This window comes from Spermophilus citellus (genome assembly GCF_964194105.1).
Source record: "Spermophilus citellus genome assembly, chromosome: 3".
Lineage (NCBI taxonomy): Eukaryota > Metazoa > Chordata > Mammalia > Rodentia > Sciuridae > Spermophilus > Spermophilus citellus.
Window position 1 is genome coordinate 188008996 of NC_138184.1, and position 27715 is coordinate 188036710.

Below are 27715 nucleotides of genomic sequence, written 5' to 3' on the forward strand. Positions count from 1 at the left end.
ACCTAGAAGACCCAAAAGGGTCTACAAAAAAACTACTAGAATTAATAAATGAATTCAGCAAAGTGGCAGGATATAAAATCAACACGCATAAATCAAAGGCATTTCTGTATATCAGCGACAAAACTTCTGAATCGGAAATGAGGGAAAACACCCCATTCACAATATCCTCAAAAAAAAAATAAAATAAAATACTTGGGAATCAACCTAACAAAAGAAGTGAAAGATTTATACAATGAAAACTACAGAACCCTAAAGAGAGAAGTAGAAGAAGATCTTAGAAGATGGAAAAATATTCCCTGTTCATGGATAGGCAGAACTAACATCATCAAAATGGCAATATTACCAAAAGTTCTCTATAGGTTTAATGCAATGCCAATCAAAATACCAATGGCATTGCTTGTAGAAATAGATAAAGCAATCATGAAATTCATATGGAAAAATAAAAGACCCAGAATAGCAAAAGCAATTCTAAGCAGGAAGTGTGAATCAGGCGGTATAGCGATACCAGATTTCAAACTATATTACAGAGCAATAGTAACAAAAACAGCATGGTACTGGTACCAAAACAGGCGAGTGGACCAATGGTACAGAATAGAGGATACAGAGATTAATCCACAAAGTTACAACTATCTTATATTTGATAAAGGGGCTAAAAGCATGCAATGGAGGAAGGATAGCATCTTCAACAAATGGTGTTGGGAAAACTGGAAATCCATATGCAACAAAATGAAACTGAATCCCCTCCTCTCACCATGCACAAAGGTTAACTCAAAATGGATCAAGTACCTTGATATCAAATCAGAGACTCTGCGTCTGATAGAAGAAAAAGTTGGCTCCGATGTACATATTGTGGGGTCTGGCTCCAAATTCCTTAATAGGACATCCATAGCACAAGAGTTAATAGCAAGAATAAACAAATGGGACTTACTTAAACTAAAAAGTTTTTTTCACAGCAAGAGAAACAATAAGAGAGGTAAATAGGGAGCCTACATCATGGGAACAAATTTTTACTCCTCACACTTCAGATAGAGCCCTAATATCCAGAGTATACAAAGGACTCAAAAAATTAGACAATAAGACAACAAATAACCCAATCAACAAATGGGCCAAGGACCTGAACAGACACTTCTCAGAGGAGGACATACAATCAATCAACAAGTACATGAAAAAATGCTCACCATCTCTAGCAGTCAGAGAAATGCAAATCAAAACCACCCTAAGATACCATCTCACTCCAGTAAGATTGGCAGCCATTATGAAGTCAAACAACAACAAGTGCTGGAGAGGATGTGGGGAAAAGGGTACTCTTGTACATTGCTGGTGGGACTGCAAATTGGTGAGGCCAATTTGGAAAGCAGTATGGAGATTCCTGGGAAAGCTGGGAATGGAACCACCATTTGACCCAGCTATCGCCCTTCTCGGACTATTCCCTGAAGACCTTAAAAGAGTGTACTACAGGAATACTGCCACATCGATGTTCACAGCAGCACAATTCACAATAGCTAGACTGTGGAATCAACCCAGATGCCCTTCAATGGATGAATGGATTAAAAAATGTGGCATCTATACACCATGGAGTATTACGCAGTACTAAAAAATGACAAAATCATGGAATTCGCAGGGAAATGGATGGCACTAGAGCAGATTATGCTTAGTGAAGCTAGCCAATCCCTAAAAAACAATACCAAATGTCTTCTTTGATATAATGAGAGCAACTAAGAATAGAGAAGGGAGGAAGAGCAGGAAGAAAAGATTAACATTAAACAGAGACATGAGGTGGGAGGGAAAGGGAGAGAAAAGGGGAATTGCATGGAAATGGAGAGAGACCCTCGTTATTATACAAAATTACATATAAGAGGTTGTGAGGGGAATTGGAAAATAAACAAGGAGAGAAATGAATTACAGTAGATGGAATAGAAAGAGAAGATGGGAGGGGAGGGGAGGGGGGATATTAGAGGATAGGAAAGGTAGCAGAATACAACAGTTACTAGTATGGCATTATGTAAAAATGTGGATGTGTAACCGATGTGATTCTGCAATCTGTATTTGGGGTAAAAATGGGAGTTCATAACTCACTTGAAGCTAATGCGTGAAATATGATATGTCAAGAGCTTTGTAAAGTTTTGAACAACCAATTAAAAAACAAATAAAAAATAAGTAAATAAAATTTAAAAATGTGGCGTACATACACGATGAAACTTTATTGAGCCATAAATAAAAATAAAATTATGTCATTTGAAAGAAAATGAATGGAAACAGAGACTATTATGTTAAGCAAAATAAACCAAAGTCAGAAAAGATAAAAAAAAAAAGAAATATTTCAGTAAAACTGGCTACAAAGCAAATTTATATAATATCAAAAACTATTTTTACTCTAGCTTCTCTTATAACCTTAGAAATGAGTGCTAAAGTTAGAAGAGGGGACAGGCAAAAAAAAAAAAACTTAAAATGGTGCTAAATTATTTCTAGCCACCTTATGTTTCTGTAAGTTTTGTTTCATTGTGCCTGCCAATATTGTTCTGAAAAAATTTCCAACTAAATCTTTCTTCTATTCCCTCTTCTCCACATAGGCAATTTTTTTTCTTGCATTGGTAGAAAGTACAAGGTGTGTCACACAAATTGGCTCCCAAAGACAGTAATTTTCAACATTCTTTATATTAAATTTATAATATGGACCAGAAGAACATCCTTTCTTAAATTCTTCCCCTAAAGAACACATCAAATGTATTAATATTCTGAAACATCAGTAAACGTGCATAATTTTACTCAGCAAACACAATTCTTGATTTCATAAGAAATTACTACATGGTAAATTTCCAAATCATTTCCTAAAGGACAGTTCCACTGCTGAGTCACCACAACCAACTGGCATAATTTTCATTCATTTAATGATTACAAACTCAGCATGTGTTAAGCCAAAATACACTCTTTTCTAGATCCTAAGAAAGACAAGAACTACTCTCATGGAGTTTACAAGGACATGGAGACAATGCAAAATTAACAAATAAGCCAGAATTACTTTAAACAGTGTTTGGTGCTATACAGAAAATTCAAACCTGGTGAGATGCCAGTGACATAATGGCCATTTTAGGTAGGGTCAGTAGGGAAAGCCTCTAAAGAAACGAATTTGAACAGAGATGTGAATGGCAAGTAGACTGCCATTCCAAATCAATTGGAAAAGCCTTCTGGGTAGAGGGTACAGCTGGTGCAAAGTCAGGTACAAGCTAGGGATGTTTAAAAAGGAATCCCAGCTTATATGGGATATCATGATCAGAGAAAAGAGAAGTTCAGATTCAAAGGGTAGGATGATCATTACACTTTGTAAGCCAGGGTAATATATCTATATTTCATTTTCTGTGCAATGGAAAGCCATTTAAGGAAGCCACATAAAATGTGGAATTGTATTCACTAATTAGAGTCAAAACTGGGGGAAAATACATATATAGTCCATGTATTTGATTGCTACTATACCTATACTCAATGAAATTCATCCCAAGACACCAACATGAAATCTTGGAGTAAAAAAAAAAAAAAAAAAAAAAATCTTTAGGAATATAAAGTTTCATTTTAAATAGATACATAAACTGGGAGGCTGAGAAAAAGACATCATACAGATTGCTTCATTAATGACTAAACGAAATATCTCCAACAGTAAGTAAAGGCAACTAAGGTATATGAAATACATTGTAAACTCAAAACTGACATTAATCAGAAAAATGTCCTTTTCTGTGTCCACAAACTGGACCACCATGAGTGAGATATATATGACCCACCATAGAATTGAGCCTCTGACCTCAATTAAAAGTGACAATTTAGTTGGAGCATATGCCCAGTAATATGTTTGATCAATTCTAGTGTTCCAATCCCAAATCACTTTGCATATTATAACTTGAGAGATTTATTCATCCAGTGAATGATAAAGACCTTTTATTGCCAGATGCAGTGGCACACACCTATAATTCCAGTGCTTGGGAGGTTAAGGCAGGAGGATCACGAGTTCAAAGCCAACCGCAGCAAATAATGAGGCACTAAGCAACTTAGTGAGATCCTATCTCTAAATAAAATACAAAATAGGGCTGGAGGTGTGGCTCAGTGGTTGAGTGCCCCTGGATTCAGAGCCCGGTATCAAAAAAAATAAAAATAAAAATAAATAGAACAATCATTTTCAACAGGGAAACAAAACTGAGCTGTAGCTAATATGATTTAACAATACAGGAGAATTGCTTCTGTATTTATCATCTTACTTTAAAATGCAAACATATTTTATAATATAAACAACTTTTAGCCTAAGCCAAGATATTATATCATGCATTTGTTTCCCAAAAGAAATGACATAGAATTTCAAATATCTTTGAAATTTCTAGAAACAAAATTGAAAAATCATTTAAACTGCTTGGTGAAAAAATGGCAAAAGTGAATATTTTTAAGAAAAAGTGTGTCATGCAAAGTGTTTTAAATACAACTCTAAAACCTTAGAACATAGGTTATAAGAGAAAGTGCCATCAACATCAAAGAATAAAGTTATGCCATTTTTAAGATAAATCTATCATTTTTCTGAATAATAACTTCATGACTACCCCAATCTATAATCAATTTTCTGCTTTCTAGAAAAGCATTGTCTTATGATATTAATTCACTTGAAATCTTACAAGTAATATAATTAAGGGTTTTTTAAATTAGGTTAAAAGTTCATTCTATTTTCAGTAAATCATAAAATTATATTAACACTCTCCTATCCAACTTAAAGGCTGAGCATCAAAAATCAATTATCAAAGCTAATCAGTGTAGAGCTACTCCTCTAATATGTTTATTTTCTCCTTTCTTTTTATAATTCATTTTTCTTATATAAGATATGGTTGCCTTTGCAAAGTTTTCTGTGTGTGACCTAACTGAATACTATGAAATTCTTGGAACTGTATCTCTACTCTAAATAGTTTTGGCTCAGCAGTGAAGATCAAGCAAACCCAGTGGTGAGAGCAGGGAAGTAGTATAATGAAACTAAACTACACCTTGAAAAGAACCACTTAATATTTTTTACTTAGAAAACTACATGTGAGCTAAAAACAGGTATGCTTGTTCACTAAGGTCCTTTCCCTTTATTGTTTTAAATGAAATTCCACAATTCATGGTTCTCTGGATCTGAACTTCACTTTCACATCTTTGTGTCTTTGGAGAAAGTTCATCCATCTCTATCTCAAATTCAGTACTAGAATTCTCTCACCTTTCCCGGTTCAGTTCCAGGGAAATTTCCACTGGGTTGTCCTCCTCCACCTTACATTATGGAAACTTGTACTCATGTTATAAACTCCTTATTTTTAGCCTGAGTTTTACAAACATCCTTCTCATCATAGTACCAACCACAGTTCCTATGCATAGGAGGTATTCAAGAATTATTTTTTTTCAATTTAAAGTTAAGCACAATTGCTACAAAACAGTCATATAAAATTAAAAATATTAAAATTGCCATAGATTGGGGCTGGGATTGTGGTTCAGTGGTAGAGCGCTCGCCTAGCACGGGTGGGACCCGGGTTCGATCCTCAGCACCACATAAAAATAAAGGCATTGTGTTGTGTCCATCTACATCAATCAATCAATCAATCAATCAATATTTTTTTAAAAAATTGCCATAGATAATCAAGATATTAAGAAAAACACACCAAGTTGATCTAAGAACAACTCAGAACATTTTTACTAGATTCCAGCCCTACAGGTGCAGAGCAGTTTCTGCATCACAGAAGGCCTGGCTCCTGTCTCATAGCTCTGCCTCACTGTGATGGTGTGGGAGGCCTGTGTCACCTGCAGATCACCTAAAAGCAGTTCTAGATTCATAGCCTTTCCAAGAACATACTTGCCTTCATCATAGGAAGAACAAGGACCACAATGCTAAAAAGCAAAATTAATCCTGTCAGACCCATTGAGATCTCCCTGCAGGGTGAAGTTTGACCAGAGGAAGACAGTCTCTGCCTAACCTAGAGGAGGAGCTAGCTAGTGAGTTCTTCTCTGAGCCTTCCTCCTCAAGAACTTTCAGAAACTTGTTCCCAAACAGAAGGGAAACTAGCAAGAGAAAGAAGAAATTAAGTTGACAGCAAACTTTTGGCAGTTTTTCTAACTTCCAGCTTCTCACTTTAATTTAAAAGGGAAAAAACTGGGCATGGTGATACATGCCTATAAATCCCAGCAACTCAGGAGACTGAGGTAGGAGGATTACAAATTCAAGGCCAGCCCCAGCAATTTAGCAAGGCTATGTCTCAAAATAAAATGATAAAAAGGGCTGAGGATGTAGCTTAGTAGTGAAGTGCCCCTGGGCTAAATCCCCCATACCAAAAATATAAAAAGTAAATAAAATAAAAGGGAAGAAAAAGGCCTCCAATATCTGTCACTGACTTTTGAAAAACCTAATCTTTTCTGAAATGGTTTAGTCTTAATTTTACATTCTCAATACAAAGTCTCCTTCCTCCTTTATATTGTCATAGAAATATCAGAGAGGTGAGTGTTCTCTGTGTGCTTCTCCTTTTATCTTCATTTATGACGAAAATGTGCAAGAAACCACACAGGAAACAGAAGTCGAGCATCACTGGGAAAGAGACTCAGGCTCACTCTATTATTTGTCTTGCCCAATGGCCTGTCCATCTTCAAAGTGTCTCTACCTCTTATATACCTAGATAAGAATTGCTCCTACCCAAACTGACAAAGTATCAGTGAGAAATGCTAGATTTAATGTTGCTAGAATAAAATGTAACAATTTATTTCTTTAAAAACTGCACCCTTTCTCAGTAAATATTTTGCTTATTGGTTCTTCTGTATAAAACTGGCATGTGGCCACTGTATTGTGGGCTCATCCGAACATACATGTACAGATGATAATTTAACTTAATTTAAGCAAAATTTTAAAATTTGAATGTGTATTCGTGAGAAAAATTCACATTTAAAACTTTTTACAGTTAATTTTCAGGAAGAAAAAAATTCAATGCATTTACCAATAAATTCATGATATATCTACTCAAATAACTTTTTTAAAAAGTTATTTGGGGCTTGAAAGTGATATATTTGCCTGAAGCAAGGAAGACAATATTATATGACAAGCAGCCACTCTAAAGAATGAAAAATCAGAAAGCCAGGGTCTCTAGAATGACTGGATCCAGTGGGCTAAGCAGTATCTATGTAAATGGGAAGAGGATTCTTGGGTACAGAATCCTACAGATAGTATCCTCTGAGGGATACAATCCAAGGGATAGTATGAAACAAATGTAAACAGGAAAGAGTTCAACTTAATCAAGATGCTGAAGGTTAGTATCTTAAATGAACAAGTCCTAAGTGGATACATTGTTGCAAGTGTTTAAAAAGTGTTTTCTCAAAGGAGCCATACACAAGAAAATGAATTTCCAGACCTAGACTTCCAGAGTATGTAAATCACTCGCTGGGAGATACAGGTGTTAATACTTATCTATGTCCATACATAATTTGGAACTACAGGAATTTCCCCCGTGAAATTAAAGAGTGGTGGCTGTTGTTTTAAGAAACACCCATCTCATCTTGAATCCATGATTATTTTCACATTTCAAGGATTGTAACACTTCCTTTGAAATACTTTCTTTCTGCATTGTCTCTGGAGTGTTACTGTTGGCGTAGTCTTGTCTGCAGTGGCTGTTTATCGACTCAGCTCCAAGTTTATTAACACTGTCCTAGTTGCTTCTGCACCTAAGACCGTGGCCATGAGACACGCGGGAAGCACCGGGTTAGCCAGTGGAGCTTTGTGGGAGAGACCAGTAGCGATCTTTTAAAACCTCAACTGGGACCATCGGAAATTCCAGATCTCCTGTCTCACCTGGTGTCCCTTCCACATTCCGTTTGGTGACTTGACACGTCATCCGAGCTCCTGTGAACACCTGCGGGAATCCCTCGCCCTGCCTACATCAGAGCAACTACTCTGCGGGGCTCCGCTCGCGGCGGGCGCGTCCCGGAGGCCCGCTCCCCACCGGGCAGCGGCCGGCCCACTCCAACCGGACCGGACCGGACCGAGCTTCTGACGTTCAGCGCCCGCCTCGGGGCAAGAGGGGAAGGAAGCGGTCTGACACTGAGGCCCCGCGGTTCGGACGCAGTCGCCCGACGGGAAGCCGTCCCGGGAAGTCCCTCGCTCCCGACGTCCGTCCTCCCGGGTGTCCAGCCAACCGGCCAGGAGACCGCGGCCCGAGGTCGGACCGGGCCGCGGTGCCGTCGCGGCCGGCCGGGCCCGCCAGGCGGCGTCACTCCTCCTCCGCCTCCCGCGGGCCCCAGAAGGCCGCCGGCCGCCACCTGAGGCGCCGCGTCCCGGGCAGTCGGCCGCCGGCGTCCGGTGCGCGGGCCCCTGCGCGGCCCCGAGCGCGCGCCCGGCCGCCCGCCCCCGCCGGCCGCGGCCCCGCGCGAGTTGCACTAACTTTCCCGGGCGGGGGAGGGGCGAGCGCGGGCCCCGCTGTCCCGGCCTTACCTGTGCTCAAGTTGTAGTTGATTTTCAAGGGCACCCGCAGGATGTAGACCAGGAAGAGCACGATGAAGAACCACACGGTGCACAGATAAGTCCAGGACCAAACCATGCAGGACTTGAGCTGCTCCAGAAAGCCCGTGGCCGCTTCAGCCATTTTTCAGCGCTGCTCTCTGCTGCCGCGGCTCTCGGTGTCTGCCGGGATGATTCACCGGCCCCGAGGCGCCGCTCGCGCCGCCGTCGCCGCCGCGGCCCGGGCGCCCCCGAGCCCGCCCGCCGCCGAGGACGCGGGCGCGGCGGGAAATCGCGCGGGCCGCGGCGCGCTCGCCGTCCCGGCTCCAGGCTCCTGGCTAACTCTCTGTAGGCCCCTACAAGTGGCTTGCGTGGAGCGATCACGTGGCCCCCTGCCCCGCGTTCGGATGCCTTTTATATTTATTATACTCAAATTAGGAAAGACAGGCCCAGGGGAGCGCTGAAGGAAACTCGACGTAGTAATAAGTCACATACGTCGAGCGCTTACTATATGTCAGGCAGAGTCCCCCCTTTGTATAATCTCAGTTAATCCCTATAACAATTCACACTGTTATCCTTCTTGGATAGACAGAGAAACTGAGGCTCATAACTGTCCCCATGTTTTACCCCAGGTCGAGCCCAAACCCCAAATGCAATCATAAGTTCCAGAACTGAGGTATTAAACCAAATGCACTATTTCTTTCTCGCAAGACGCCAGCTCAGAGGGATGAATGAACCCAGGACACTTAGAGTCTTAAGAGCTGTGTTCTTGTCACCAATTAGTAGGTCTGAAGTCGCTGATTAGCAAGATTTTTGGTTAACAGACGCTATTTACCTTTGTTCTGTCTCTTTTGAAGCAGCATAGGGAGGGAGTTTCCAAAGAAACATTGACAAGAGGAATATCCTCCAGGTTTTGTGTTTTGTTATTTTTGTTTGGGGGTTTTGTTTTTCTTTTGTTGTTGTTGTTGTTATTGTTTTGTTTTTCTTTTTTTCCGGTAACAATTAAAATGACTCTTAGCTTGTTTGTTTTTTTAATTGATTTTACTTTTTTTAAATACACGACAGCGGAATGCATTACAATTCTTATTACACATATAGAGCACAATTTTTCATCTCTGTTTATATACAAAGTAGGTCATCACCCATTAGCTTGTTTTTAATATAAACAATTCTCTGTGATAATTTTGGCTTTTCCTGAACCTACTATTTTAAACAAAAAAAATTAAGAAAAATTTCTGCTTGTGCTGAATTGTATTTATTTTATAAAAGTTTCCTGAAATTTTCAAGTCTGTTTATGTCCATAAATTATTTGACTTTCTGTATGTTAGATGTCAATGAAGCATTTGCTGGTTTTTCCCATCACACAGCTGTGGCCAAGGCAGATTAAGAAATCTGAGCATACAGCAAAGTATTCATAAATTTTGTGTTGCTTATGTTGGAGTTCAGAATGCAATACCTCAAAATATAGCACTTTGGAGGCTGGGGTTGGGGCTCAGCGATAGTGCACTTGCCTGGCATGTGTGAGGCACTGTTTGATTCTCAGCACCACATATAAATAAAGGTCTATCAACAACTAAAACTAATTTTTTTTTAAAAGCACTTTGGCTGCTTTGGTGTGCTGATTACTTCAGTCAGAAGGAATTGGAAAGGCCTCAGAAGTAAGGTCTTTCTGACCTCCCATCCATCTGCCTCCAGACCCTATTTTTTCCCCAAAGCAAAGTGAGTCATAGAAACCAGAATTCCCCTACTTGGAGGTGCATCATAAAAGCTAGAACTACTCTCCTTCAAAGTCAGCCATAAAACCTAGAAAGGTGTCGCAATGGGCAAAGTGCGACACCTGCAGTCGAGGGGAGAAATAAAGAGTGTCCATGCACTTCTACTCTTTTCAATGTTTTATTCACTCAAATCACTTAATACAATTTTACTCTATAGGTTCTTAATCAAGGAATGACAATTCTTAATGCTGGGCATTGCAACAGACATAATCAAACCATTCAAAGCAATCAAACCATTCAAAGCAAACCATTCTAAGTTAACTCAGCACTGCAAACACACTTAATCATGCCATTTCCTCTGCATGCTAACATTAAGTGTTAGATTTCAAAGTCTTAAGTCTTTGGTCTCAAGTCCAGCAGATGCACACTCACTCAGACCATGGTGATCAGGTCAGAAACCAACAGAGGCTTTTCCTGGGGGTGGAATTGACAGTTGGCTGAGGAGATGGTCATAATGAGAAGTCCTTTTCTCACCAGAGTCAAGAGGCTGCTGTACAGTTTGAGAGAAGTGAGGATGACACAGAGGATCACGCAGATGAGAAGAGTTGGGATGTTAGTCAGTGACCGCTGGCTGAACATCTGTTCATTTGCTTCAATATTTATATTAAATTTTGGGAGCTTCTGCTCACCCTTTGTGTCCCTATCAGCTGTTACCAGGTTTCTTAGTGACAACATTCACTCTTAGAGAGGACATATGGTCTGGTGATTTCTGCCCTGATATCATACTTCTGACTCTTATCAAGTTTAGAACAAATGACATGTGACTTCATCCTCTTACCAGGGTTGTGGAAAGTGACTTGCTTTTATCAGGCTATGCCTGATTGACATATTGGAGGGCTTAGTGACTTGCCTGGTGAGACTGCAGGTTTATTTTAAGAAGAAGTTTTATAATGGAGTTGCTTAGGCTAAGGCCCAAGGCCATCCTTACAAAACATCATCCCCTCCCTTCTTCTTAGAGACCCTCATACTAAAGGGGTCCTGCCCGGTACCTCCAGAGGAAGAAAGGTATGATATACAGAGAAGCAAAAAGAATTCAAACAAAGGGCTTGCTGGGGCTCTCATTCAATCTATTACCATTACATCATATTCTTTTTTCCAATCATGTCCAAATGACCATCCATTCTTCCTCAAACCTGAGCATAAAAAATAGAGAGTTTTCCTGGGTCATTGGGTCTTCATTTCTGAAGGCTCTGTGTAGTGTAAAACTTTAGTTAAATATATTTGTTATTTTTTTCTCTTGTTAACCTGTTCCACAGGAGTGTTGGGGGCCACCCTTATGATGTATGAGGAAAGGTATTGCACTTTTCCGTCACAACACCCAGTTGTAGTTTCCTCCACAACAAAATCAGCTCATTTAACCTTTTATGTGCAGGTCCTATTTCTGGCATAATAGAACTACTCATATTTTCACAAATTCCTTCCTCACTCTCAACTCCTGTTTCCTCCACACATTTTATCTACCACAGTGAGATACAGGCCAAGATAAGAAAAATTGGCACAAAAATACTTTTTTGTAGTTATTTATGGCAGCACCCTACCAAATGATTTTTGCACCTAAAAATTATGCCCAGAATCTTAGTAGAATAAAACAACATGAGTATATTTCTTGTAATGATTAACTAACCTACCAGAATCTCTGCAATTCACAAAACTAAATATTGTCTGCTCAATTTAAATGAACATCAAGGGGACCTAAATTTTTGCTGTCAATAAACCTCAGTGAAGGGACATGAATATGACTCAGCTGAACCACAATTTTCTAATTGTCTGCTAGGTGTTCCTGGCAGGGGGTGGGGGTCAGTCTTCTATTGCTCATCATTGCTTCTTCCTGGTATACAGTCAGCCAAGGGGGTTGAAGACATACCTTTATGCTTCAACACAGCAGTGAGGAAGCATGAGCTCTTCTAAGCTGGCTACTTCAGTATGGCTGGAGAGCAGATTCTATGCAGAGTGGCATAAAGACCGATAAATCTAACCTGATTTTTCAAGGGCTTTGTAGAAATGCTAATAATTTATTCTCTTTATTTGGTATTGCCCACACCAGTGGAAGGGACTAATCCAAAGATGTACATATATGAGGATTTAATAAGTACTAATGAAGTACAACTGACAGGACTTGGTGATGGTGATGGTTCATTTTAGGTGTCAGTTTGGATTAAAGAATACTTAGAAGCATGGTAAGGCATTACTTTGAGATGTGTCTCTGAAGGTATTTCTATAAGCACAAAGGTGCTTGAAGTGAATTCCTGGTCAGGGAACCAAAAATGTAAGCATAAAGAACAGAGGCAGCCCAGTATGGTGGGGCAGGCCTATAATCCCAGTGGATCAGGAGGCTGAGGCAGGAAGATCAAGTGTTCAAAGTCAGTCTCAGCAAAAAGTGAAAGGCTAAGCAATTTAGTGAGACCTTGTCTCTAAATAAAATACAAACTAGGGCTGGCAATGTGGCTCTGTTGTTGAGTGCCCCTGAGTTCAATCCCTGGTACCAAGAAAGGAAAAAAAAAAAAAAAAAAAAAAAAGGAATGAGGCAGGAAGCTGACCTGAGATCAACAAGCTCTTCTTTGTTGATCAGAGGAGCCTATCAAACAGCTGAGGGGCTTAAACCAACCTTGGACCAAGACAAGCGTTTTATCTGTGTTTTATAGGATTCATTTAGGGTGGGGCAGGAAGGTAGTTCCTGGGGTTTATTAGGGCCAACTGATCCATTAGGACGGGATAGGATGATAGGTAGGGAAATTCCTAGGGTATATTGTATTGGAGTCAGCAGATCAATTAGGGCAGGGAGTCAGGTGCCAGTCAGGTGCCAGTTCTTTTATGTTCTCCAGGTTTTCCCTTCCTGTCTTCCCTCTAGCTGAGGCCTGAACCTTTAAGTGACCAAACCTCCTATGTGCCATGGACAAGGTGGGTGGGAGAACGGCTGTAGATAGGGGAAATGTTCTGGGGCCTATTTTCCATGTCTTTCCAATTTCTAGGAAAGATTGGTGTGTGATTGTAAGGATGGCTTTAGGCCTTAGCCTAAGCAACTCCATTTTAAAACTCGAGTTTAAAACCTGCAGTCTCACCAGGCACACCTACAGAGCCCTCCAGTATGGCCCTCAGGCACAAACAAGTCACTTCTCCCTACCTTGACAAACTCAGAATGAAGTCTCTGGCATGTTGCCCTCACTCTGATAAGAGCAAGAAGCAAGAAAATCAGGGTGAGGAACCCCAGACCAGATACTTTAACCTCAGGATGAATGATGTCACTGAGAAATTTGGTAGCAGCTGATAGGGACTGAAAAGGTGGTCAGAAGCCCCCAAATTTAGAATAAATGATGGAGCAAATGAACAGACATTCAGCCAGCCGACAATGATGCACACAAGCCTGAGAGCCTGATGAGGACCTAGACCAACGTGCCAACTCTTCTCATCTGCCTGATCCTCTGTGTTGTTCTCATCACTCTCAAACTCTACAGCAGCCTCTTGACTCTGGTGAGAAAAAGACTTCTCCCTAAGACCCTCTCCTCTATCAACTCCACTCCAGAAGAAGCCTGTTTTGTTCCTGATCTGATCACTATGGTCTGAGTGAGTGTGCATCTGCTGGACTTAGATCCTGAGGCTTGAGACTTTTGATCTGACACTTGAGCTTAGTATGCAGAGGGAATGTCTGCTGTGAGCCTGTCATGATTAAGTGTGTTTGCAGTGCTTAGAATTACTCTAGATTTGTGAATTATGTCTATTGCAGTGCCTAGCATTAAGGATTGTCATTTTCTTGATTAAGAACCTATAGAGTGAAATTGTATTGAGTGATTTGAGTGAATAAAGCATTGAAAAGAGCAGAAGCACACGGACATTCTTTATTTCTCTCCCTCTACTGCGTAAGTCAGAACTTTTGCCCATCGCAACAGTGACTGAGTGGACTAGGTGGGGAATTTCCATCTTCAGTGTGGGCAAGCATCATCCAGGGGCCCAGAAAGAAAAAAGAATGTGTCTGACTCCTAGGGCTTCATTTTTCCCTGGATTTGAAAACTCCATGTTCCTGAGCCTTCAGACTCCAGGGCTGACACAGGCACCACCCTCACCAGGTTCTTCAGCTTACAGGAGGTCTGCCATAGGACTTCTCAGTCTCCATAACTGTGTGAACAAATTTCCCAGTAAATCTCCCCTCACCTCTCCCAGTGGGATGGCCCACAATCACCCCAAGATTACCACATCCAGAACAGAGCTCTTTGCTTCTCACCCTACCTCACCTGCTCCTCCTTCTAGAGTACTTCAGGGAACCACTTTTCTGGCTTCCCAGTTTAGAAATGGGAAGATCATTTCACCCAGGTCTGTCCCTTTCATGCATCTCCTTTTCCCTGCATTTACCTGGGCGTCAAGACTCAGAGTGTCACTTTGCTCTGTTCAGTCACAGATTTTAGTGATAGCCTGATCATCATTCATAAAAAATAAAGCAAGGGGCTGGGGCTATATCTCAGTTGGTAGAGTGCTTGCCTCACATGTACAAGGCCCTGTGTTCCATCCCCAGCACCATTAAAAAAAAAAAAAAAAAAAAGAATGAAGCAGTGGGCTCCCTGCCAACACCACGGCCACCATGTTGCCAGAGTCCACCTAAAGGCTGAATCTAGATGTGCAAAGGGTCTTTTGCAGGGAATTTTACCCATCATTCCCCTCTGTTAGTAAATTGAGTCCTTTAGTGTTAAGTAATTTTTATTATTGTTCATGGTTTTAGTCCTCTTTACCAACAAATAGTGCTGTGTTTGGCACAAAGTACATGTTCAATAAATACTGAGAGCTTTAAGAATGAATGAAAAATCAATGAAATAAAAAGAAATTCCAAATCTTACATTCTACAGACAGACACAAAGAAGAATACTATTAAGTAGATTTAACTCAGTGTGTGAGACCCTGGGTTTGAGCTCCAACACCAAAAAAACAAACAAACAAACAAAAAAACCCTCAGGAGTAAAGTAAAATTTAAGATTTGGTCTTTCATAATATGGTAAGCTTTTTTTTTTTTTTTTTTTTTGTACCAGAGATTGAACTCAGGGGCACTTGGCCACTGAGCCATATTCCCAGTCCTATTTTGTATTTTATTTAGAGAAAATGTCTCACTGAGTTGCTTAGTGCCTCACCATTGCTGAGGCTGGCTTTGAACTTGGGATCCTGCTGTCTCAACCTCCAGAGCTGCTGGGATTACTGGTGTGCCCCACCATGCCCAGATTGGTAAACTTTTTTGAAAGGTTCTTTTGGGAGGTATAATCACATTTGAATTGGATGCTAGGAGTTAAAGGATCATTAACTTATGGGAATGATGTCAAAATAATATGTTCCTAAATTCCTTTTATATTGGCTTATATACAGTCAGACAATGTGTAACAACACATCGAGCAATAATAAACTTCATATATGAGAGTGGTCCAATAAGATTATATCATCTAGTGATATCAGAATCATCTTAGTCTGTGTAAGTACACTTTATAATGTTTGTTTGCACAAGGATAAAATTGTCTAATTGCATATGACTATATTAAAATGCATATCTTATTCTCATAAAATATATGAGCTGAATAGGAAACCAATAATATTAACAAAGGACTTCAAAAGTTCCTTAAATGTATTTTTTTTTGTTTCTCATATTGTAAGCAGTGTTTGAAAGCACCCATTCGATTCAGGTCTTCAGTTTTATACTTTGTTTGAAATTTAATAATCTATTTTTTGTAAATGATATTCAGGGTTCATTGGAGATTTAAACTCAAGGACCTGTATGTATTAGGTTAAAGGAGCTGATTTTCTTACGAAGGAAACTGCAACTATGTATTGATTTTTTGAAAAATCTCACCCACGAATTAATTGGTCAATTTCCTATGTTCATAGGTAATATCCAACCTAAATGGTTATCCTTATTTAGTGACTTACCTAGAACTGAACAAGTACAAATCCAACCTGGTTTAGTTCTGAGAACCAGTAAAAGCAGAAAAACAGGTTTGAATGAGGATTTGCCATTTCTAATTTTTTCAAGTCAACACACTCTCCAAAGAGTACTGAACGGATGGAATTTCAGCTATCAGTATATAGTTGAAAAGATTCTTTAGATAGCATAAGGCCTGGGGAGAAATTCCTTAAGAAATAATTCTGCATGCATATGTAAGAATGCATTTTGATAAACAATAAGCACATACATCTTAGACATATACAGTGAACGATTCGATTCACATGGCTGGGTTTAGAAATTATATGATAAGTGATAATTATATTTACCTTTTGTTTCCCCATGCCTAAAAAAGAGATCTTAGTTAAGCTATATCAAGCCTTTCCCAGAGAAGACAATACTTAGTGACATTTCTTAGCATCCTGCTTTGTTTTAAAAATCAGAATTATTTTAATAAGTTTTGTCAATATACAGAATAATTCTGATGCAAGAATGCACAATAGATCCAGCCTTGTACAAAGAATTTGAAGACAACCTAATCCCATCTTCTCACAGTCAATGGACAGTCATTCCTTATTTTCAAACAAAACAAAACAAAACGCTGGGGTTGTGGCTCAGAGGTAGAGAGCTTGCCTGATATGCAGGAGGCACTGGGTTTGATTCTCAGCACCACATAAAAATAAAAATAAAAATAAAAAATAAAGATATCATGTCCATCTATAACTAAAAAACAAATATTAAAAAAAAACATAATTTAAGATTCCTTTGAAAAGAAGTAGAGAAGTCAACAGAGCCTTTTCCTTTACACTGCTAATATATAATAAGAAGGTATAACAGAAAGCTCAGTCCTTGTCCCCAAAGCGAATTAATGCCAATTTAATCATGAGGACATGGTTTTAGGAAAAAAGGAAAAATTTGTTTTATTGCTTTGCTAGCAAAGGAGAAACACAGGGGACTCCTGTCCCATAGGCTGTGATTCTGCCCATCAGGAGGAATGGGGGTGGGGGGTGGGGGAGGATTTTAAAGAAGCTCTTCAAAGGCTGCATTCCAAGTGTGCCCTGGCAGGGGGTCGTAGGGCACCCTGATGGTTGTTAGGATTCACTTTTCACTTTTTAATTTGGGAATTATTCACTTCCCAGGTCCTCTGGCAGATATCTCCTTCCTGTGGCGTACAGATAACTAGGGTAATCTTGTTCCCCACCCCCAGGTTAAGGAAGGGGAGAGGGAGAAGAAGAAAGGAAAACATGTCCCTTTTAAAAATAAGCCTCAGAACTACATTCAAAAGGTAAAGTAGACCACTGTTACAAAGGGACTAGAAGAAGATGAAAGGGATTTTTTTTTAATCTTAGAGATAGCAGAGAGATCAGATATGTTCAACAAAAATATCAGAAATTTATCTTAAGGAATGCTTTAAAGTTCTGTTTGGTCCATTGTATCTGAGGCTGAATAATCCTAAGAGTTGAAAATATTACCTACTTCCTTTACTTGCTTATTCTTTACTATGGCACTCAATCTTTTTTACTCTTGAGAAGATACTCTAAATCAGATTAATCCTTCTGTTGCGCATTAAATAGTGTGGAAATGTAATTAATATCCTTTTTAAAAAAATTTGACAATCAAATCCAAGAGTTGTTTTTATTATAGCACTTTTAATCAAAATAAAAATCTATGTTGAAAATACTTTGAATATGTAAAATATCATCAGATATCTCAATTTTATTACTTTATTTTAAAAAATTATTTATTTGGGGCTGGGGATGTGGCTCAAGCGGTAGCGCGCTCGCCTAGCGTGCGTGTGGCCCGGGTTGGATCCTCAGCACCACATACAAACAAAGATGTTGTGTCGAGGAGAACTAAGAAAAAATAAATAAATATTTAAAAAATCTCTCTCTCTCTCTCTCTCTCTCTCTCTCTGTCCCCCCCTCTCTCTCACTCTCTCTTTTAAAAAAAAATTATTTATTTGTTCTGTTTAGTCTTACATGAATAGAATTTATCTTGACATATGCTACATACATGGAGTATAATTTCCAGTTCTTGTGTTTGTAGATAAGGCAGAGTTTCACTGGTTGTATGTTCATGTATGAACATAGGAAAACTATGTGTGATTCATTCTACTGTCTTTCAGTGTAGTTGGGCACTGTCTTTGATCTTTAAACTCTCCATACCCAGACACGCCTCAGTTCTCCTAAAAAATGCAAATTTTCTTAATTCCCTTATCTCTCCACTGTGCTCCTGTAGGGACTGCTCTGGCTGGTGCCTCTGGCTGCAGCCGTGGCTGTGGTGCTGGGCATTTCTTCCTTATTTTATTATATCCAACCTTATAAGTCTGCAATCTTCTTTGAGTACCCAGTATTAAATTTCAGAAAAGTCCCCCACCCTTTTGTTTTTAGTTCACCCACCTTGCTGAGAAGCTGCCTGTCTGCTTTCTTGGTTTCACACCGTGGAGCAGCCAGGAAAGAGACCTTCTCTATTCCACCATCTTAAAACGAACAGTCTTATTATTTTATTTTAAAACTGTTTGATTTTAGTCCATAACTGGACTAGGACTTCAGAAAACAGAGTCACATCTAGATATCTCATTGCTAAAATGACATGATTTCAAAAACATTCAGCCCTAGTGATAATCATCATATAAAATAATTCAAGTACAAAAATAACAGGCTGTCTATTCCCCTCCCACATGCATACTATGTTATTTTGCGATTTTGGCTTCACATTTCAGGTTCATGCACACAAACCTCCAAAGCACAAGACAGAAGTTTCATTTTGTTTTGTTTGTTTGCTGCCATACTGGGGATTTAACTTACCCCCAGCCCTTATTATTTTTCACTTTGAGTAAAGGTTCTCACTAGGTGGCTGAGGCTGGCCTTGAACTTGTGATTGATTGTCCTGCTTCAGCCTCCCGAGCTGCTGGAATAACAGGTGTGCACCACCACACCTGGCATCATGGAACAGATTTGGATACATAATTAAACAATCTTTTACATTAAAACAATAAGAAATCCAGTTAGACTGTGTTACAGAATTATCAGTAGAAATAAGAAAAATCTGATAGCTGTGACATGAGTGAAGCTCATTTTTTTGACATAGAGCATTTATTCTTTTTTTATCTTTTTGATTTTTAATTTTAATTTGTTATATATGACCACAGAACGTATTACATTCATATTACACATATAGAGCACAATTTTTCATATCTCTGTACACAAAGTAGAGTTACACCATTCGTGTCTTCATACTTGTACTTAGGATAATGATGACCATTGCATTCTACCATCTTTCCTATCCCTATGCCCCCTTCCTTCCCCTCCCTCCCCTTTCCCCCTTTGCTTTATCTGGAGTTTATTTAATCTTCACCCTGCAGCATGTTATGGATTGGCATCCTTAAATCAGAGAAATCATTCAGGATTTATTTTGGGGGGGATTAGCTAATTTCACTTAGCATTATATTCTCCAGTTCCATCCATTTACCTGCAAATGCCATGATTTTATTCTCTTTTAATGCTGAATAATATTCCATTGTGTTCATACACCACATTTTCTTTATCCATTCGTCTACTGAGGGGCATCTAGGATGGTTCCACAGTTTAGCTATTGTGAATTGTGCTGCTATAAACACTGATATGGCTGTGTCCCTGTAGTAGGATGTTTTTAAGTCTTTTGAGTATACACCTAGGAGGAGTGGCATAGCTGGGTCAAACCACTGTTCCAGTCTCAGTTTTCCAAGGATTCTCCATAGTGCTTTCCATATTGGCTGCACCAATTTGTAAACGCACCAGCAATGTATGAGTGTGCATATTTCCCCACATCCTCGTCAACACTTACTGTTGTTTGTATTCTTAATAGCTGCCATTCTGACTGGAGTGAGATGAAATCTTAGAGTAGTTTTGATTTGCATTTCTCTAATTGTTAGAGATGTCGAACATTTTTTCATATATTTGTTGATTGATTGTATATCTTCTGAGAAGTGTCTACTCAGTTCCTTGGCCCATTTATTGATTGGGTTATTTGTTTTTGTGTGTGTGTTGTTTTGTTTTTCTGGTGTTAGGATTTTGAGTTTTTTATATATTCTACAGATTAGTGTAGAGCATTTATTCTCAAATTTCTTTTTTTCCATATTTTTATTGGTCAAGTATAGTGTACATTCTGGTGGGATTTGTTGTTACATATTTGTATATGCACACAATATAACACTATAATTTGGCCACTATAATTCCCCAGTATTTTCCCTTTTCTCTATCTCCCTTCAATTTTTATGAGATCACCTCCCATCTTCACTTCATCCCCTTTTTCTCTCTAGTTTTCAACATGAGAGAAAACATAAGACCCTTGCCCTTCTGAGTTTGGATTATTCCCTTAACCTAATGTTATCAAATTCTATCCATTTTCCTGCAAGTGACATAATTTTACTTTTCTTTATGGCTGCTATTCTTAAATTTCTAAAAATTAATTTTATTCTTTTAAGCAAGATAAATTCTCTTATATTTTACTGATTATAATTTTGTTCTAATTTCTGACATGTAGGACTGAGGTGTGAAAATTTCACAATTATCTGGCATATTTGGCATAAACCTGTTTTTTTTTTTTTAAAGGAAGGATTAAAAAACCAAAGTATTTTTATCTCAAAGTGAATTTCAGGCTAATATTAAATAATGCATTTCCTACTCCATCATCATTTAGCTGTATATCTAATATTAAATCTAACCTCTTTAGCTTACATTGGGAAATTTATTTCAGATTTTTATTTATTCTGCATTTCAATGTCATTGGCTAAATTTAGCATCTTGTGCACATTTAAATATAATTGGTTCTATCTCCTTGTTAATTATAAAAGTTAGTGAATATGATTATGATTGAAGCTGTGGCTTCCCTTGAGTTTTTTTCCTCCCCCTCAAAATTATCTTTTTAATACTATTTATAGTACAATTTTGTCTCTTTGAGCAAGTGTATTGTTCATCCTTTGTGCTGAAGATGTCTATAAAACCAGGCCAATTTGAATTAACTTGTCAAGCATGACTAATAGGAAAAACTATAGCAAATAATTTCCTATAGTCTAGATTTAATTACCACACTTCTGTATCTTGTATGCATTGCATATTACACTTTTATTTTGAAAGAAAGTCATTTATTTTGGGCTATCATATTTAGACACATTTATTAAGTATTCTTCATAGTTTTGTTCATTGTTCATTTATTAGGTCCCCTTGTGGATTCAGCACAGATTTTGTGTGCTGAATTAAATTGAAATAGATATATGTCGAGTTGGAAGGGAAAATGAGTATGGTTGTTGTTTGATTTTTTTGGATCTCTCAACGAGTTGATTTTCTAGACTTACGACATAGAAGCCCTGTGTGATTTTCATGTAAGAAAGAACTAATGCATGTGAATGACAGGGTGACATATCTCAGTTTGAGGTAGAAGTATCCAACAGAACCATTAGCTAGTTTTCTATCACTAAGAATATTCTAATAAAGATTTGGCTGACCACCCAGCCTCATCTGTAAATTAGGACCATCATATCAGAAGGGATTCTTGGAGAAGGTATGGAGTTGAATGACCATTTCATCCTGGTTTGCTGGAACTTTCCCATTTTTTAAACTGAAATTCTCTTCCCTTAATCACCTGTCACAGTTGGGCTAAATGACCTTTGAGTTTTACTTTAAGTCTTAAGTCTCTAAGATACAGGGCCTACCCCAGGCAAAACTTGAAGGAAGCTTATTTTCTTTACCTCCTACTGGGCTTTCTGTACTCTTCAGCTGCTGCAGGACTTTTCTTCCTTCCTTGTCTACTTTCAAAATCTGCTCTCACAATTATTTTTGCATAAATAATTTATACCAGCCCACAGAGTTATTCTTCTAAGTACTATTAACAGATAACAGATATCAGAGCCACAAAACCAAATAATCCTTCTCAAGTTTTTCTGGGCATCAGCATATTTGGGGAGTCAAGGGACTCATAGCAAACCTTAATATACTGACAAATTCAATTCCATCATACAAGGTCAGAATAAATCTGAGTATATATTCTACATCTGCAAATTTTAAAATCACAACCAAGAACATGTATCCATAAAAAAGCAGATAACCTCCGCACCCCACCCCCCCAAAAAAAATCTATGCTTTGCTATTTCTTTCATTTCTAATTTACTACTTATTCATCTGTTTTATTGGTCTACTAAGACTCCAGAAAGCAAATACATGTCACATGGCACTTAATGACAGGATATGTTCTGAGAACTACATTGTTAGGTGATTTTGTTGTTATACAAACATCATAGAATGCACTTACACAAACTAAGATGCCTATATCATTAGGTGATATAACCTTTGGGGACAGCATCACACACATGGTACATGGTTGACTGAGACATCATTACATCCTGTGTGAGTGTAATAGCATCGAGCAAAGGTTTCACAGAAAAGCATGGGAAAGAAGCAACTTTGACAAAATAATTCTCTTTCTCACAAATTAAGATTGCCATTTTAATTTTGTCCACAAAACACCTGCATTCCAAGAAATTATAAGTGGAGAACACTGAGGTAAGCAAATGAAATTCCAAATTCAGATATTAACCATGCATTGGTAGGGTTTCGATCATGATATTGTAGAAGCAACATGGAATTTAGTAAGTAAATTACTAAGTTAGTAAGTAAATACTTATAAGTATGGTCTCCAAACTTTGGCCAGCAATATAAAAAAAAAAAATTCAATCTTACTCCCAAAGTATGTAAATCTGTTTAGTTATACATTTGATCCACAATACTAATATACTATGTACACAATGAACAGTATGTAGGCATTTAATGCATGAGTTAAACATAAACACAAGTTTTAGCATTGCCACCCTGCACCCTGTGGATTATCTATGTGCCGCTAGACTGCCTGCACCCACTTTAAAGATGAGCAAGATGGAGAACTTACTGTCATTTCATGATTGCCAGACTCCCATAAATCATATGACACCATTGCTTCCTACAGCTGCTAAATCTAAAATGACTTTGGATGGAGACCAAGCATTCATCTCTATCGATCTTTTGAGGGAAAATCCAAAATTTATGAACTTAAATCATTCTACCCTGCAGGAACACTTAACTCTGTATTACCAAAATGACACGTCACCCTCTGTGGCAATTTTACATTTTACTCTCAAAGTCTTCCTCTTTCCATTGGCTAAGAAAGAGTCAATGAAAATTTGCTCTGAGGCATAACCCTTCAGAGAATCAAGTTTTCCTGGTCAACTGCATCCTGCCTATGTTAGTTTTTTCTAAGACTGAAAAACTGATGTGACTCCATTTTTGAAAAAAGCTTCTACCTCAAAGCCTGTCCAAGGAAGGGGGCGTGGCCCTTGTCCTTGGAAAAACCCACAGAGCACTCCTAGGCACATACCCATCCTGCTGAGTTGTTTGTCTGCAAATAACAGGAAAGATCCGCGGAGCCAGGTGTCCCTACTCAGTTAGGCTAGGTGAGGAACCATAGCACCCCCTAGCAACCACCAATCAGCATGAGACAGAGAAAATATCGGGGATGACAGATGACCCCCCAGTAGTTTATGGTGGTTGATAACATGTTGGGAAACCTTGTAGTTTAGCATGTACACCCCTCAGGGCTTAAACCAGTCAGTTCAAAGGAATCCCCCTCTTGTACTAACCAATCACCCCTACCCAACTTGTTCCCACCAGTGAATGTGCTTATCAATGTTAAGAGTTGTTGTTTGACTTTCCTGCAATGTGAAATGATTTGCTGTGTGATGTTGTGACGCATAGAGTATCCCCCCAAAACCTATAAAATCTCACTGAACAAATGACCAGAACTCACTCCCTGGGACTGCTATGTCAGGAAGAGTTGTGAGCCCAGGCTGGAGCTTGCAATAAAGACTCTTGTGTGATTGCATCAGATTTGGCTCCTGGAGATCTATTGGGGTCCCACGAATCTGGCATTACAAGACCATAACAAATGACCACAACGTCTTTCCTCTGAACTCTAGCTGCCTTGGTCTCCCCACTCTCAGCATGGTCTCCTCCATTCAGGGTTCTTCTTGGTCTGTGCCTCAATCTGTCCTCAACACAGTGGGGCCTGGAAACTCTCTCAGGAGTGCTCACTTGTTTCTCAACTCTTAGGGATCACTGTGTTTTACTATCTTATGTCCAGGGTCTTGAAAATTGGTGTTCCTGGGGCTGGGGATGTGGCTCAAGCGGTAGCGCGCTCGCCTGGCATGCGTGCGGCCCGGGTTCGATCCTCAGCACCACATACCAACAAAGATGTTGTGTCCGCCGAAAACTAAAAAATAAATATTAAAAAAAAGAAAATTGGTGTTCCTTGTATTCTGTCCATCTCACTGTTGTTTCAGGTGTGACAGTAAATGGAGCAACAGTCCATTAAAATGCCCTCCAAATAATGATAAGATTTACAAATTGGTTGAATCTTTTAAGACAAGTAAAAATTAAGTATTTTATTGACTTGAAAGAGGTGAGAAGCTGATTTCAGAAGTTTTTTTTTTTTTTTTTTTTTTTGGACGGGATAGCTTTTGGGTCAGGCCTTAAGGTCTGGGTAGAATTTGGACTTAAAGAACGGGCATACAAGGTACAGGGATATGAAGTACAATGTAATGAGGAATTCAGTGGAGGGGTAAATGGGAGTGAAAGTGAGCATCATGGTATGAATAGTTTTGTGAAATTATTTCTAGGAATAAATAACGTATATTAGAAAGTATTCTTGTTTTATGGATGAAATGATCTTCACATGGTGGAAGCTCAGTATCCTGTACTGCATTGATGAGAGGTGGTGGGGGACCTTTTGAAGATGTGGGATCTAGTAGGAATATTTAACTATCTGGAGGTGCTGCCCTTGGAAGGGATTAAGGTAGCTCTCATGAGATCCTAAGTGCATTCTTGAGAGGAAGTAGTTATAAAAGAACAAGATTGGCTCCTCTCTAGCTTCCTACCTTGCCATGTGATTGTTCCTGCAAGCCTTTCTGGCACGATACTCTTTGTCATGTGGCCCTTGCCAAAGCCAATGCCTCTTTCATTTGTAAGATGTCCAACCTCACATATTTTGTTATAGCAACGGAAAGTGAATGAACACACATTTCAAACAATACTTTATAGGCTACTTGCTCTACAAGTATGCTACCTTCTGTTCCACTTAGTTCATTCACTCACCAGGGATTTGGTGTTCTAGATGAGTTCCACATGGGTGAACAAAAGAAAGATTCCCTGCCCTAAGGGAGCTTACAACCAAGGACAGGTGGGGAGTAGGAGGATGGGAAAGAAGGAAGACAGGAAATAATAATCAAGATATAGTCACACTCTTCATATCTTCATCACCTTCTAAGAAAATCTTTACATTTCTTTCACATGAGCCTATAAAGTAAATGGATTAACTTACTGAGTGGCTTGTGTGTCAGCCTGTTTTTTATTTATTTATTTATTTATTTATTTATTTATTTATTTATTTTCATAGGTGTCCTGAGGGGGTGGAACAAGTTGATTTTAAAGAGCACTAAATAGGGCTGGGGATGTGGCTCAGCGGTGGCGCGCTCGCCTAGCAAGCGTGCGGCCCGGGTTCGATCCTTAGCACCACATACAAGGATGTTGTGTCCGCCGATAACTAAAAAATGAAAAAAATATTAAAGTTCTCTCTCTCCTCTCTCTCTCTCTAAAAAAAAAAAAAAAAAAAAAAAAAAAAAAATAAATAAATAAATAAAGAGCACTAAATATAAACTGGACACTGTTAGGTATATGTTTAGGGTGCAAAAATAGCCTTATGTTATGCTGCAGATAAATAGGGCTTTATAAGAGAATAAGTAGGTTGTGCTAATTGGTAGGTATGTTATGACTGAGTAGTTCTACCCAGAGGGCTTCTAACTTGAAATTTGCTGAACATTTAGTAAGGGAAGGGACATAATGGGCTTTTTTTTTTTCTCATGAATTTATACAAGTTGGTGAAAACAAACAATGCCCATAAGTACAAAAAAAAAAAAAAGTTCTTAAAGGAGGAATTTAATTTTCATGGGCCATCTTTTTGAGACCAAAAATCTGAAGGCAATGTTGCCCTTCTGGACATTTAACACTGCAGAATGTGCCTTTTTATACAATGGATGTCTTTAAGGTTTAAACTAGGTTATAGAAATAAAGAAAAAGTTCTACTTTTTTTCTTCCCTTTCCTTCCTTCCCTCCCTCCCTCTCTTCCTTTCTCTCTCCCTCCGCCCCCTCTTTCTTTTTTATCAATTAGAAGTGGTTAATAAGAGGATCCAGGGAGGAAGTGAGAATAATGTCAGCAGCTCTCATGAAACTCACTCACTCCCCCAGTTGCTACCTTGGGGACTTCATGGAGGCTGTTCCCTTGTAGAAATACTCTTCACTGCATTTTTCCCCCCACTCCTTCCTCTGAGTTTACATGCCATCGATTTACTGAGGACTTTCCCTTGTTTTCTTTTTAGTTGTAGACACAATACCTTTATTTTATTTATTTATTTTTATGTGGTGCTGAGGATCAAACCCAGGGCCTCACACATGCCAGGAAAGTGCTCTACCACTGAGCCCCAGCCCCAGCCCTGTTTTATTTTCTTATTATATACTTTTCACTGCCTGACTTCTTGTTTTTGTTAACTTGTTTAGTGCCACTAGTGGGTAAGGGTCTTACTATCTCATTCATTGCTGGATTCCTAAGTTGTCTAGAACCAGGAGGAATTCAAGAAGAGTTTGTTAAGTAAATGAATTATGCTGAAAATAATTTAATAGTGGAGGTCTGTGAGTTTTTATTTCCTATAAAATCTCTAGAGAGTATTCAGGTCAGGAAACACTGGATTGTGGGGCCATGAACCCACTTAAATTGTATAAAGAAGTATGTGGGTGGGTGGTGAAAGAGAGAGAAAGTTTGTGTGCAATGTGTAGATATGAAAGCATTATTCTGGGAAGAGAAATCATAACTTTCTTCAGATCTCCAAATAAGCTGCTGACCAAAAACAGTTGAGTTACTACTCTTGCCTTGAATGTGTATTCAAACGTTCTACAAATGTTTGTTAGCAATAACTGAACTTATGGCTAAATGTTTGCACATTCTCAGCATTCTTTTCTTGGATGCTAACCATGTAGTTTCCTTCCCAACATCCCTCTGCTGAGTATCAGCCAAGTTTGACAAACCTAGGTATTCTAGAGGGTGAGATACAGTTGTCCTAGCCTCTCCCCAACGCCAGCTCCCAACATCTCCACAAACTGATTAGCCTGAAGTGAGAACAGTGCCATCTGTTGGCGTCTCTCAGGAACCACAACCACATCCATTCTGGTGAAAATTTCAGAAAAATGATCTCATCCCACTCAAATGTATGCTCAGAATCTCAAACTGGTTTTTTTTCTTTTTAAAATATACATTTATGGTTGTTTATGGACCTTTATTTTATTTATTTATATTCACTGAGAATCAAACCTTTCCACCACTGAGCCAAAACCCCAGCCTCCATTTTTCCTTTCAAGCAGATACTTTGAAATGCTTAGTCAGTCATGTAGTGATAACATCTCTGACCACAAAAGATGCCAAACACAAAATTAATAGGTAAAAGGCTGA

The 27715-nt window shown here is 38.9% G+C and overlaps 1 protein-coding gene across 7 annotated transcripts in view; it reads right to left on the reverse strand.

Annotated features, from left to right (window-relative positions):
- Window positions 1–9455, reverse strand: part of ST7 (suppression of tumorigenicity 7) — a 279293-nt gene extending 269838 nt beyond the window's left edge. Inside the window, exon 1 of one of the 7 annotated variants that reach the window (XM_081286857.1) lies at window positions 8465–9433. In XM_081286857.1, the coding sequence (XP_081142983.1) occupies window positions 8465–8615 (151 nt within the window). In that variant the 5' untranslated portion in view covers window positions 8616–9433. Of the gene's footprint in view, window positions 1–8464 lie in introns of all 7 variants that reach the window. The other 6 variants (XM_081286860.1, XM_081286856.1, XM_081286861.1 and 3 more) reach the window with 6 other exon arrangements.
- Window positions 9456–27715: the final 18260 nt, after the last annotated feature.